This window comes from Sinocyclocheilus anshuiensis, unplaced genomic scaffold (genome assembly GCF_001515605.1).
Source record: "Sinocyclocheilus anshuiensis isolate Anshui unplaced genomic scaffold, SAMN03320099.WGS_v1.1 scaffold582, whole genome shotgun sequence".
NCBI lineage: Eukaryota > Metazoa > Chordata > Actinopteri > Cypriniformes > Cyprinidae > Sinocyclocheilus > Sinocyclocheilus anshuiensis.
In genome coordinates, this window is record NW_015547659.1 from 290972 (window position 1) to 305809 (window position 14838).

The window sequence follows — 14838 nt, forward strand, 5'->3', positions numbered from 1 at the left end:
GTGGAGTTTTCAGTTTCACCCCACAAATCGCAGAAAATTCATATTCCTTTTGGGACCTAGGGAGCATGCGGGTCAGTCCCAGCACTAAACCAGACGGAGCCCGGTAAGAACTTTTATTCGTTAATATTAGTATTTCTTTTATAGTTTTTATAATTCAATTGTGTAAAATGTTATGGTTCCAATATCAGACTGTTTGAATAAAGACATACTTTTTTTGTTTTTTTTGTGTAACGCCCTGTGGAGTGGAGCGTATGCGATCGCCTGGCATCTAGAGGAGGCGTTCAGGAAGTTCAGGAAGGGCTGGGCTTTGGACAAGTGTATCAAGTGGGATAAAGAAGAGAAAGCAATGCCCAACTTCCTTACTGAGATCACCGACTGCCCATGCACACTGGCCCAGGCCCGTGCTGACACTGGAAAATTTCATGTGGGTGTAGACTAGAGTAATAAGTTAATCTGATATTGTTTTGGACACCACAGTTTGTAACACTAGCAGCAACATCATTATTTGAGAATTTTATTCTCAAAATACAGATTCAGGCAAATGTAAATACATAGGGTAAAACAGCTTTAATTAAATGTGATAAAGCTATATTCATTTAAGTGTCTATATTAGAGCTCATTATGCTGAGTGTGTGTGTGTGTGTGTGTTTTCAGACTGATTATGGCTGTGATATCGAGGCAGGTAGTTTGTGTGTTTACCATCCAGGTGCAGTTCACTGCGTCAGAGCCATACAGGGCAGGTAATATGTCACTTATCAGAATTTTAAGTCAAGTCACCTTTATTTCTATAGCACTTCATACAATGCATAGTTTGTCAAACCAGCTTAGTGATAAACATGACAATAGCAGAATCAATTATGGAAACCTAACTCAAATTCTGCTGTAAAGCAGTTCTAAAGAACAAAAGCTTGAGTCAGTTCTGTGTTGGTTCAGTTCAGCTACACAATAAATTGTACTTAATTGTGATCGCAATTTCTGCTTCTCTCGATATATTAAGCATAATCATCTGCAACATTTGCCCACTGGTTATTTGTCCTGAAACAAGCTTTTCCCTTAAATCGATACATTTTCTGCCCAGTGGGCTTCTTAATCTTCCCAACCCGGCAACGACATTAAGGAAAAAGTGCTGATGATCAGAAAACACTGGCAAATATATAAGTTGGAGTTTAGTGATCTCAATTGATATATTCTGCCCAAACATGTCTTCTCAAAAATTTAACTTTTCTTTCACGCGGTCGTTTGTGCAGTTTGCTGCGACTAAATCTGTGAGCAAACCTTACGAGTTAATGTTCCCTTGATTTGTGCTTATGTGTGATTTGATTTATGCTTATTCCAATTACCTATTGACCAATATGAATTTGTTTAAAATGTGCATATATGCTGGATAAGTATAAATAGACACACACACCTCTCTTGCCATAGAAAATTACGGTAACACTTTAGAATAGGGAACACATATTCACTATTAATTCAGAGTTTTTTCTCAATAAACTCCTAATTTGCTGTTTATTAATAGTTAGTAAGGTAGTTGCTAAGTTTAGGTACGGGGTGGATTAAGAGATCTAAAATATGGTCATGTAGAATAAGCCATTAATATGTGCTTTGTAAGTACTAATAAATAGCCAATATGCATGCCAATAAGCAGCTAGTTAAAAGTGAGAATTGGTCCTTAAAATAAAGTTACCTTTTTTTTATGGTGAATTTATATTTAATAATAATGACACTTAATTAGTAATTTTAATAAACAGTAATTTTGGTAACACTTTATTTTACAGTATTGCCTAATATATTGATCTATCGCTAATTTTAATACTATATTATACTGATAATAATGCATGTGGGGAAATTTGACAGTAATTGAAACACAAAATAGCTACTACAAGATATCCAAAATATCATTTATTTTATAATCCATTCTCATTCATGTAAATACATTTAATTCAGTTTGATTTTTAGTCTGTTGATATATATTTTTTTCCCTTGCAGTCCTGAGTATGGTGCCGGTCAGCAGTGTTGCTATGACAGCACTGGAGCTCAGGTGCTCACGGGAGACTCTATAGGTGGCAGCACCCCAGATCGAGGGCACGACTGGGGGGAGCCGCCATACAAGAAACCACCCAGAGTTCCAGGATTCTCTCACTGGAAGTATGATGTCATCAGTTTCTACTACTGCTGCCTGTGGTCAGACAACTGCAAATACTACTTCACTCACCGCCCATCCAGTGACTGCAGAACATATCGTCCTCCTAGAGCAGGTACAGAAAATATCTGCAATAAATGTATTGTATTGTAATTCTGTTTGCCGGTCATTCTTTCTGTCTTTGTGTCTGTCAGCTGTCGGTTGTTTTTGTCGTTATGTCTGGCGGTCATTCTTTCTCATTGGTCGTTAGTTCTGTTATTCTGTCTGTCGTTCTTTCTGTCGGTCATTTATTCTGTCTTTCTGACTGTCGGTTGCTATTTCTGTCGTTCATTGTTCCTTCGGTCATTCGTTCTGTCCTTGCTGTCTGTCAGTCATTTTTTCAGCCTTTCAGGTTGCGCTTCCTGTCAGTCGTTCTTTCTGTCTGTTACCTTTTTGTTTTGTCATTCTAATAATAATAATAATAATAATAATTCATTACATTTATATATAGCTTTTCTAGGCACTCAAAGCGCTTTACATTGTCAGGGGGTATCTCCTCGTCCACCACCAGTGTGCAGCATCCACCTGGATGTCGGTTGTTCTTTCTGTCTGACAGGTGTTCTGCCTTTCTGTCTGTTGGTCTTTCTGTAGTTCTATCTGTCTGCCTTGCTGTCTGCCTGTTGTTCTGTTGATCTATCTTTCTGTCTAGCTGTCTGTCGGTTTATAATTGGTACTGTCTATCTAAAATGCATATAGAAGATATACATTATTATTATTAAACTAACAGGAGGGGCATATTCTGCAAACTGGGAGGCTGAGTGGAAGTATCTGTACACAGTGGGCAGAGATGTACCCAACAGTGGAGTTTTCAGTTTCACCCCACAAATCGCAGAAAATTCATATTCCTTTTGGGACCTAGGGAGCATGCGGGTCAGTCCCAGCACTAAACCAGACGGAGCCCGGTAAGAACTTTTATTCGTTAATATTAGTATTTCTTTTATAGTTTTTATAATTCAATTGTGTAAAATGTTATGGTTCCAATATCAGACTGTTTGAATAAAGACATACTTTTTTTGTGCAGAGATGTTAACGCCCTGTGGAGTGGAGCGTATGCGATCGCCTGGCATCTAGAGGAGGCGTTCAGGAAGGACTCTGCAGGCTGGGCTTTGGACAAGTGTATCAAGTGGGATAAAGAAGAGAAAGCAATGCCCAACTTCCTTACTGAGATCACCGACTGCCCATGCACACTGGCCCAGGCCCGTGCTGACACTGGAAAATTTCATGTGGGTGTAGACTAGAGTAATAAGTTAATCTGATATTGTTTTGGACACCACAGTTTGTAACACTAGCAGCAACATCATTATTTGAGAATTTTATTCTCAAAATACAGATTCAGGCAAATGTAAATACATAGGGTAAAACAGCTTTAATTAAATGTGATAAAGCTATATTCATTTAAGTGTCTATATTAGAGCTCATTATGCTGAGTGTGTGTGTGTGTGTGTGTTTTCAGACTGATTATGGCTGTGATATCGAGGCAGGTAGTTTGTGTGTTTACCATCCAGGTGCAGTTCACTGCGTCAGAGCCATACAGGGCAGGTAATATGTCACTTATCAGAATTTTAAGTCAAGTCACCTTTATTTCTATAGCACTTCATACAATGCATAGTTTGTCAAACCAGCTTAGTGATAAACATGACAATAGCAGAATCAATTATGGAAACCTAACTCAAATTCTGCTGTAAAGCAGTTCTAAAGAACAAAAGCTTGAGTCAGTTCTGTGTTGGTTCAGTTCAGCTACACAATAAATTGTACTTAATTGTGATCGCAATTTCTGCTTCTCTCGATATATTAAGCATAATCATCTGCAACATTTGCCCACTGGTTATTTGTCCTGAAACAAGCTTTTCCCTTAAATCGATACATTTTCTGCCCAGTGGGCTTCTTAATCTTCCCAACCCGGCAACGACATTAAGGAAAAAGTGCTGATGATCAGAAAACACTGGCAAATATATAAGTTGGAGTTTAGTGATCTCAATTGATATATTCTGCCCAAACATGTCTTCTCAAAAATTTAACTTTTCTTTCACGCGGTCGTTTGTGCAGTTTGCTGCGACTAAATCTGTGAGCAAACCTTACGAGTTAATGTTCCCTTGATTTGTGCTTATGTGTGATTTGATTTATGCTTATTCCAATTACCTATTGACCAATATGAATTTGTTTAAAATGTGCATATATGCTGGATAAGTATAAATAGACACACACACCTCTCTTGCCATAGAAAATTACGGTAACACTTTAGAATAGGGAACACATATTCACTATTAATTCAGAGTTTTTTCTCAATAAACTCCTAATTTGCTGTTTATTAATAGTTAGTAAGGTAGTTGCTAAGTTTAGGTACGGGGTGGATTAAGAGATCTAAAATATGGTCATGTAGAATAAGCCATTAATATGTGCTTTGTAAGTACTAATAAATAGCCAATATGCATGCCAATAAGCAGCTAGTTAAAAGTGAGAATTGGTCCTTAAAATAAAGTTACCTTTTTTTTATGGTGAATTTATATTTAATAATAATGACACTTAATTAGTAATTTTAATAAACAGTAATTTTGGTAACACTTTATTTTACAGTATTGCCTAATATATTGATCTATCGCTAATTTTAATACTATATTATACTGATAATAATGCATGTGGGGAAATTTGACAGTAATTGAAACACAAAATAGCTACTACAAGATATCCAAAATATCATTTATTTTATAATCCATTCTCATTCATGTAAATACATTTAATTCAGTTTGATTTTTAGTCTGTTGATATATATTTTTTTCCCTTGCAGTCCTGAGTATGGTGCCGGTCAGCAGTGTTGCTATGACAGCACTGGAGCTCAGGTGCTCACGGGAGACTCTATAGGTGGCAGCACCCCAGATCGAGGGCACGACTGGGGGGAGCCGCCATACAAGAAACCACCCAGAGTTCCAGGATTCTCTCACTGGAAGTATGATGTCATCAGTTTCTACTACTGCTGCCTGTGGTCAGACAACTGCAAATACTACTTCACTCACCGCCCATCCAGTGACTGCAGAACATATCGTCCTCCTAGAGCAGGTACAGAAAATATCTGCAATAAATGTATTGTATATTTTATTTAATGCTTTTTATTAGGGCTGGGCGATATAGCAAAAAAATGTATCAACGATATAATTTTTCATATCGTTCGGTATCGATAATTATGGACATTTTTATAACCTTTTTTTAAAACCAAAACCAATAGAATTTTTTTATTTTTTATTTAACCACTGTATTTATAATTAACACAATTTATTGAGACAAACAACACATTTTTTTTTTTGTTTTAACAATCAAATACAATACAAATTAAACCAATATCTAATTTCTAATGTTTTATATGCAGATTAAGCAAAGGAAATAACTGTCTATAAAAAGAAAAACGTGCATTACGTCTAAATTAACTCATAAAAATCAAATATAATTTCAAAATTGCATAAACAATTATGAAAAAAACAGCATCATGTATTTATGCATTGCTTAATCCAAAGAGCCGAAGGGCCATTCACACAGATTTCATTTAAAAACATGAGATGCAGTGAAAAAAAATAAACCTCCACAAATTTGCGATGTGTTTTCTAAAAGTTTAAACTGTTTTAACTTTGCATGGCTACATCTCTTGTGTGAGACGCGAGTGCAGCAGTCGTATTTGTCCGTCTAAAAATGCGCTGAATATGCGTTCTGTGTGAATGACTTGGTTTCGGTTTTAACCCATTCAAGATCTTTTCCGCATTGAGCTTCTATATTTCTCTAATATGTTGAATGCATAACACAGCAGCGGCGCGTCTCGTGGGCTAGACTTGCAAAACATTCAAATGAAACGTCACTCACATCATTATCACCGCATCTTGTGCTCCACTGATGACGCTCCCTGATGCACTCCTAACATTCAAATGCAAATGTTTATTTTAAATTCGACTAATATTCACTCTTTATTCACAATCTCCTCATCACAGGCAGGCACAGCACTCAATTCAGCATGTGTTCGTGTTTGTGTGTGCTGTCTGCGTCACTCATAGCACGTGCCTATATCGTGCGCTATATCGAACATTTTTTATATCGATATCGAAGAAGGTGTACCGTCGATAAATATTAATACCGATTTATCGCCCAGGCCTACTTTTTATTTTAAAATGTATTTTTTTGTTACTATTATTATTATTGTTCTTAATTTACATTTTTGGCACTTATATTGGCAGCAATAATAGAGATAGGGCAGGAAATGATAGGTAGAAGATTGGGTTTGATTGAGAAATGTCTTGAACCAGATGCAAACTTGTCAAATCTGTGGACTAGCTGATAGGCCACTGTAATGAATCTTTTGATTTTTGTGCAAATGTTGGTTAATACATCCTTATCTTTTCCATCTTTTCATTAGCTGCTGTGCTTGGTGACCCTCACTTCATGACATTCGATGGTGTGACTTTCACCTTCAATGGGAAAGGAGAGTACAGTCTGGTTCACTCTTCAGACTTTGAGCTGTCTGTGCAAGGCAGGACTGAACCAATGAAATTTGAGAATGGTGAGTTCTGTAACCTTCCGTATTAAGGATGGATTGAATCAGACCTGGGCTAACATTGTTCTTTCAGGTACTGTTGCTATGGCAACACGACTCAGTTCGGTGGCCATGAGGGAGAAAGACTCTGATGTCATCGAGGTGCGTCTCAGAGACCAAGTAGATGAGCTCCAAGTCTTAATGAACCAACAGGTGCTTTCCTTCTCAGAGCAAAAATGGATCGACCTTAAGGGTGAGAGCAGTTTATTTATCCTCTCAAAGTCAGCTTTAGCTAAGCACAGTTTAGCAAAAGCACAAAATAGAAAACTATTTTCTCAGCACCAAATCAACATATTTTACATGATTTCTGAAGGATCATGTGACACTGAAGACTGAAGTTATGGCTGCTGTCACAGGAATAAATTGCACTTAGAAAACAATTATTTTAAATTGTAATATTTCATATAATATACTGTATTTTTTATCAAATGAACGCAGCCTTGGTGAGCATAAGAGACAGCTTTTATAAACATAAAAAAAAAACGTACCAACCCCAAACTTTTGAACAGTAGTGTATTCTTGTAAAATTCATAATTATTGGCAAATAATTGAGAACATAATTGGCCATTATTAATTAGTGAAACTAAAATATTTGTGTCTTTAAATTATTTATGTTATGTTTTTCTTTTATACGGTTATCGGGTACTTAAGCAGATGTCTGCAAAACAAATTAATGTGTTAAAATCTTGGCATAATTTCTTAATGCAGCCATTGACCTTCACAGTTTCTGTTAATACACATTTTGAAAACAAGCACCCATTTATCAGTTTAGCAGATGTACAAGATGAAAAATCATAATCTGTTATGCGGTCAGTTTAATTTTGTGTTACTTGTTTATATATGTGATCTGTTTTGCAATCTCTGTTCTCTGTTTTTTTGTGTCTCGTTCCAGGTGTTTTTGTTTTTTCCCCTAAACCTACTGATGTGACGGTGATGTTTCCGTCTGGGACAGGGGTAGAGGTCAGGGCAGGTGGAGGGGTCATGACCCTTACCGTCCTACAGCCGCATGACTTACAGAACCACACGCAGGGGCTGCTCGGTACAATGAATGACGACCCTGAAGATGATTTCACCTCTAGTAATGGAGTGATCATCCCTCTCAATAGCAGTGCACAGGATATATTCACCTATTGTGCTGGCTGTGAGTAACCGTTTCACTTTTACATTACTTTACTGCCAGTACAGTCAGTTCAGTCAGTGCGTGATGTAATTGATTGAAACCGAAATTACAAATTATACTGCTAGTCAGATATAATTTACTTTATTTATGAATTTCATCTGATTTAATTTACTCTATTTATAAAAGGCTCCATCTGTTGTAAAGGTACGGTTTGCTAATTTAAAACCATTTCATATTTATTCTATGACTATTCCATGTGGCTTATGTGGAATCACAGATTTAGTCTGTCACATAAATACTTTAAATGCATATGTCTAGTTTTTTTGTATTATTATTTATTTATTTTTTGTAATTTATTGTTATTTTTATTGTTATATATTTTGATGTGGTTGCAATGAAAAAAATCCCAATTACTGTCTATGCTTTTTTGTCTATAAATAAAATATTCATTGAAAACAAAGTGTCATTGAAGCTGTATAGCGGTTACAGAAACTGGGTAAATTAGATTTAATTGCACAAGAACATCTGCAAATAAGTAATGTACAAGAGGAAACAATTAAAACCAATCTGTTTTTGAGAGCATAATTTAATAATGCTTTAAAAGACCTTGAAAAGAAACATGACAAATCATTCATGAGGAAACATTTGTAAAATTTCAAGCTGTAGTTGAAATCTTTTGCCTCTTTTTTTCACAAAATACCATATATTTTTCTTTACTAGGGGCCATTACGAATGAGACTTCACTGTTTACTTATGACTCAACCCACCTCCTGAATGAATATTACTATGCCCCAAAGCACGATCCGTCTTTCATCCCAAACTTTTCCGTGACTGAAGACCCAGAGGATCCTCTGCTGGAGCCAGCGCTGAACCTATGTGCCGGAGAGGGGGCTTCATTCTGTAAATATGACACACTAAGCATGCGCAGTCTGGAACAAGGCAATGCCACACTGCTGGCCTACCGGAGTCATACGTCCACCAAGAAAGCTCTGGAGCCTGGTAAGTGCAACTATTTCACAGGGAACCTATAGTGAAAAATCTTCTAAAATTTTTAGATTTTTTTTGCAGGAGTATTAATTGCAGTATTTCCTTTCCCAGACTTCCGTATGATTTAGGCACCCTCTCCTAAAAATACATTTTATAATCCATGTATTTCTGGCCCTAAAATCTAATTGGATGAGCCCTGTTCATAGTTGTTTCTTGCATAACCAATATATACATACTCATCTGATGAATTATGTATTTATGCATCAATTCCATGAAATGGCACTAAATACCATATATGGCACTAAATGGTAAATATATAATTTTAATAAAAAATACGTAATATACTTCAAATATATTTAAAAATTAAATTAAATTAAATTTTTAATTATTTTTTTTGTATTCTAAAAAGGTGCATACTGTGGTCACCTGAAGCTTGTATTAGTGCTTTTAAAGGGGTCATATGATGCTTTTTTAAAGATCATTATTTTGTGTATTTGGTGTAACAGAATATGTTGACATGCTTTAATGTTCAAAAAACACATTATTTTTCAGCGCCAGATTGTCATAGCAAAGTCAGAATTACCTCCTCTCCTAGGTTCACGAAACGGTCGTCCATAAAATGCATTGCTATTCTGTTGTAAGTAATCTTAAAGATTCCTAAATGCATCTACTTTCGGAAGGCCAAATAAAGTGCTTTTGCTTTCGCCTAGAAACACACAGCGTCTCCCTGACATGGCTGCTTCAACACTAACTGCGGTTACTGAAACCACGCCTTCTTTCTTTGCGTGCACATTTGGGCCGCATTATGCTAATATTGCCACATAGTGAGGTAGATATGTGGGGGCGTGTTAGAACGAGCCGTTTTAGGGGGGCATGGCAGAGTCTTAACTTTGATAAAGAATATCTCTTTGGTTTTGAGACTTTAGTCTTTGCAACTTCAGGGATCTTATCTATGCATAATCAGCTTGTAACACTCCAAAGAGAAAGGAAAACTTGAAATCGCATCATATGACCCCTTTAAGATATTTACAACATGCTAATGTAAGTCTTCTCAAATGTTATGCATTTATAACTGGTTGTGAGGATAAAGACCAATGCCAGCATTACATAGTGACGTTTTGCATTACAATAACGTTTAGCTGTTTGCTGAATTTTAAATGGTATCATATGCCGATTAAATAACAGCGGCACACTATTGAAAATGTGATCTCTGAGCATATCTCAGTTATAAAGCATTAGATACTTGCATATGATCTGACTGTTATCTGTATAATATCTTTTTATGGTTTTGTAATGGCTGTGATTTTGTGATCACAGTACAATCCTGTGGTTGGTTGTCACCACCTAACCACGGTCAGAAGGAAGGAACCTTGTACCTGGAGGGGGCAACGGTCACGTTCTCATGTAACAGTGGATACCGTCTCTATGGGTCCCAAGAACGCACCTGTCAAGCAGACGGCAAGTGGTCTGGACAGGATACGCACTGTGTGGCTGGTAGGTAAAAGTGGAGAATGAAAATTCTGAGATCAATTACTCACAACATGTCGTTCCAAACCACTAGATGGCAGTGTTTCCCTTTTTAAAGTTCATATTCTCTTGAGATAATAGAAGGCTGTAGTAGATGATTCAATTTTTTACTTTTTCCTCCATATTCCATTACAAATAGATGATCTTACACATATAAAATCAAGCAATTGCTGTCTCTGTTGTTTAAAAGTTTGGGATCATTATGATTTTCTTTTTTTGAAAGAAGCCTCTTATGCTCACCAAGGCTGCATTTATTTGATAAGAAATACAGCAAAACAGTAATATTACATTTTAAAAGAACTGTTTTCTGTTTTATATATATATTTTAAAATCTAATTTATTCCTGTGATGCAAAGCTGAATTTTTAGCAGCCATCATCCCAGTCTTCAGTGTCACATGATCCTTCAGAAATCATTCTAATATGTCTAAAGAGACTTCTCTTGTCAAACTGACCGGCCAATTGATCCGTGAGTCATGCAGACAGACAGAGAGCGCAGCAGCAGTCATACAGACCGACCTGGATGTACTTGCGCTTGTTAACTTTTGACCCCTTGGTCTCATCAGAGCGGAACAACATACTTCCTCTCGATAGGAATCTTCAGGATGGATCTGTTCAGAATCTGATCTGGACTCTCTCCATCAAACACATGAATCGTTTATCTGCTCCACAGCTGTTGAGAATTCATACCCGCTGGCCTTTCTGGGGGTTCACTGCACAACTGGAGAGCCAAATCAAAGCAGCAGCCCACTTTACAAACATGCATCAGGCCTGTGAGCCAAATGATCTCGCACTGAATGCACGCTATTGCAAACATGTTGGATAATTCGTATTGGGGGAAAAATAATAAATAAATTCGGTAGTGTTGGTGTTCAGCCAATGCTTTGAGACTTGTAGTTTGTCAAACGTGATATTAATCAATATTTGCCGTTTATTTGCTGTGCAAGTACACTTTCTAAATCAATAAAGCAGCCGTTGCCTGCTTTATTCATTAATGATCGTGGAGTTTACTGCCCAACTTGATAATCATATTTGTGAACTTTCAGATAAATGATTTTCATTAAACTGACACACAATTAAATACCTGCAAAGTTGCATTGGTTTGTGCAGGCACTCTTTACCACACCATCACTGCAGGCCATAGTTCGCCAATCGCTATCTCGCACAGCTAAACAGATCATTATTTATCATCAGGAGATTGTAGGAGAGCATTTTTCTTGATATATGGGCGCTTACAGACCGCTGCGGTCAGACAGGTCAGTAATGTGCCCAGGGTTTTATCAAACGTTTGGCACTGACACTGGTTTTAACAGGTTATTTAGGGCTATTTTGACAATCCCACATGTCTCACTTTCCCTACCTCTTTCTCTCTACTTTTTCCCTGTCTCTCTGTCCTTTTAACCTGTCTCTTTCTTGCTACATATCTCTCTTTTTTACCTTTGTTTACTCTTTACCTGTCTCATTCTCTCTATTTATGCTGGTCTCTCTTTTTTCTTCACCTGTCTCTCTGATTCCCCGCTGTTTCTCTTTCTCCCTACCTTTCTCTCCTTTCTTTGTACCAGTTCATTCTCACCACAAGTCTCTATTTTTTTACTTATCATTCACTCCTTTTTACCTTTCTCACTCTCCCTTAACTTTCTATTTCTTCCTACGTGTCTCTCTCTCCCTACCTGTCTTTTTCTGTTCTTTAAAGGGGTCATATGATGCTGCTAAAAAGAACATTATTTTGTGTATTTGGTGTAATGAAATGTGTTTATGCGGTTTAAAGTTCAAAAAACACATTATTTTCCACAGACTGTACATTATTGTTTCTCCTCTATGCCCCGCCTTTTTGAAACGCATCGATTTTTACAAAGCTCATCGGTCTGAAAAAGTAAGGTGTGCTGTGATTGGCCAGCTATCCAATGCGTTGTGATTGGCCGAATACCTCAAGCGTGAGACGGAAATGTTACGCCCCTCACATACTGTTGATGCCGTGTCCGGCCGGAGCGACGAGACAACATTAAAACCCATTACAAACGAGGAATTTGTTGCATCCAGTGGGGACATAATTACTGATTATAATGACTTAATTATGTCCCCACTGGTCTTTTTACGCGTTGTGTTGCATTGCATCGCTCCGCGTAAACATAAAACTCTGTCTGCATTTGTGATCGGAGAAATGACAAACAACAAGTGCTGAAAGGAAAAATTGAAATCGCATCATATGACCCCTTTAACTGTCTTTCTTTTCTTACATGGTTTTCCTTTTGTATCTATCTCTTCATAAATCTCCCTACTATCTCTACCATTTTCTGACCTCTTAATATGTCTTGCTCTCCTTTTACCTGTTTCTCCTTTCTATACTTGTCTCCTCTTTACATGTCTTTCATCCCTCTTTACCTCTCTCATTCTCTCTATCCATGCCTGTCGTTCTCTCCTTTTTAACTGACTCTCTTTTCAATTCAATTCAATTCAATTAATTTCAATTCAAATGAGCTTTATTGGCATGGCTGTGTGACATATTACAATGTTGCCAAAGCAGACATACAGATAAATAAAAGGGTGAAAACAGAAACACATATACATATTATACATATATGTTATCATAACTAAAAAAAAAAGTAAATGACAAAGTAAATGAATACAGAGAGCAGTGATAAATGGAAAGAGGGTTCAGCCTTTGTCCCTCATATAGTGGCAGGAGGACACATACTGCACTGCCAGTTGGATACACTTTTCCTTCTCTCCCAGAATATACGAGAGTTTGTCTATGTTGCTTGCTTGCAATTTTTTTTTTGAGATTTCATCTTGCCTTCATCTTTCAGCTTGTCTAAATGGTTTAGCTGGTCTTTTGTAGTGAATTCTAGGTTATGTAATTGGGAGGTCAGGCTTGGTTCATTGGCCTAATGATTAGAGAGTCGGACTTGTAACCCAAAGGTCATGGGTTCGGGTCTCGGTACTGGCAGGGATTATAGGTGAGGGGAGTGAGAGACACGTTTTCCCTACATATCTCTCTCCTTTTTGTCTTCTCTGCCTACCTGTCTCTCTCTCTTCTTTAACTGCCTTCCTACATTTTTCTTCTTTAAATTCTCTCTCCCTAAATGTCTTTTTTTATGCATCTGTCTCTCCCCACTCATCTCTCTTTCATCTTCACCTCTTTCTCCCTACCATCTCTGTCATCTTTCTGTCCATTCAGTTCTTGTCTCTATTTTAAATCGTCTTCTTCTCCTCTTTACCTGTCTCATTCTCCTCCTCTTTACCTCTCTCCATGTTTCTCTCTACGTTCTCTCTCCCCCACCTGCATTTAATAAAAATAATATCATGCTATTTTTTGTTTTGTTTTACATTTTACATTACAGAAAAAATTGCAATACTAATATGACTGTCCTAAGTTCTTTATTTTCAAATGTAAAGCTGTCCAGCTTTTATTTTGTCAGAAACCCACAGGGAGCCGTTAAAGCTTCTCATTTGTTGACAGCAGCCAGTTTATAAGTGCTTCTCATTACAATTTTGGTAAGATGGTGCATATTGGGTTCCTAAATGCATGTTATAAGCAACCTAAACTCAGAGCAGATGTAGAGATAGAGTTCATGCAGAGCAAAATTTACTGCAAACCGAGCCACTCTGAGACACTAAAAACCCTGGATCATGAGCTGCTTGTGTGTAAATGAACACAGTGCCGTGCTTCACTCTGAAACATGCAGGACGTATTTGTAATTAAATCGCAGCATTTGTGATTCAATAATCACACTAAGCCATAATTCGATTTTGGTTTTTAATTGTGATTAATCGTGCAGCCCAGTGTTTCTTAACCTTTAGTAGGATTTCCCCTTCTCTGAGTATGAATGTGTATTATCAGGTACTGACATCCACAGTGTTGTGGGTAGCACTTTATTTTACAGTCCTGTTCCGCGTGTACATACTATGTACTTATTATAACAATTTCAATAACTGGGTAATAACTAGGTAGGTACTAACCCTGAACCTACCTGTAAACCTAACCTTAACCCATGTAGTTACCTTATACTAGCCAGTACTTTCTTGGGTAAGTACACTGTAAGTACATGTACTATGGAAAGCCGTTGTAACATTTAATCTATAAGCCGTACTAGTATCTATTTTCATGGTACTAGTACCTATTTTTTAGATACTAGTATCTTTTCCATTAAGTACTAGTACTTATTCATTAGGTACTAGTGCTTATTCTTTAGCTACTAGTGCTTATTCTTTACGTACTAGTGTTTTTTGTAAAGTTACTAGTACTTATTCATTAGATACTAGTACTTTATCTAAAAAATAAGTACTAGTATCTAATGAATGCTTACTAGTAATACTTAGATAGATACTAGTCACTATTGCAATAATTAATAGTCAGAAATTAAAAGATATCAAAAACAAAATAACTACGTCTCCTTGTTCATTTGGAGATATCTTCAACCTCATAAAGAACTAGTGAGAATGTATTTGGAGATATC

At 36.9% G+C, this 14838-nt stretch overlaps 1 protein-coding gene across 1 annotated transcript in view; it reads left to right on the forward strand.

Moving 5' to 3' along the window:
• Positions 1 to 14838, forward strand: part of LOC107702221 (sushi domain-containing protein 2-like) — a 35276-nt gene that overhangs the window by 4638 nt on the left and 15800 nt on the right. The window contains exons 6-14 of the mRNA XM_016504468.1: positions 2907 to 3081; positions 3201 to 3402; positions 3633 to 3718; positions 4965 to 5233; positions 6573 to 6716; positions 6784 to 6942; positions 7642 to 7890; positions 8590 to 8868; positions 10174 to 10350. Coding sequence (XP_016359954.1) covers positions 2907 to 3081; positions 3201 to 3402; positions 3633 to 3718; positions 4965 to 5233; positions 6573 to 6716; positions 6784 to 6942; positions 7642 to 7890; positions 8590 to 8868; positions 10174 to 10350 — 1740 coding nt within the window. The remainder of the gene's footprint in view (positions 1 to 2906; positions 3082 to 3200; positions 3403 to 3632; positions 3719 to 4964; positions 5234 to 6572; positions 6717 to 6783; positions 6943 to 7641; positions 7891 to 8589; positions 8869 to 10173; positions 10351 to 14838) is intronic.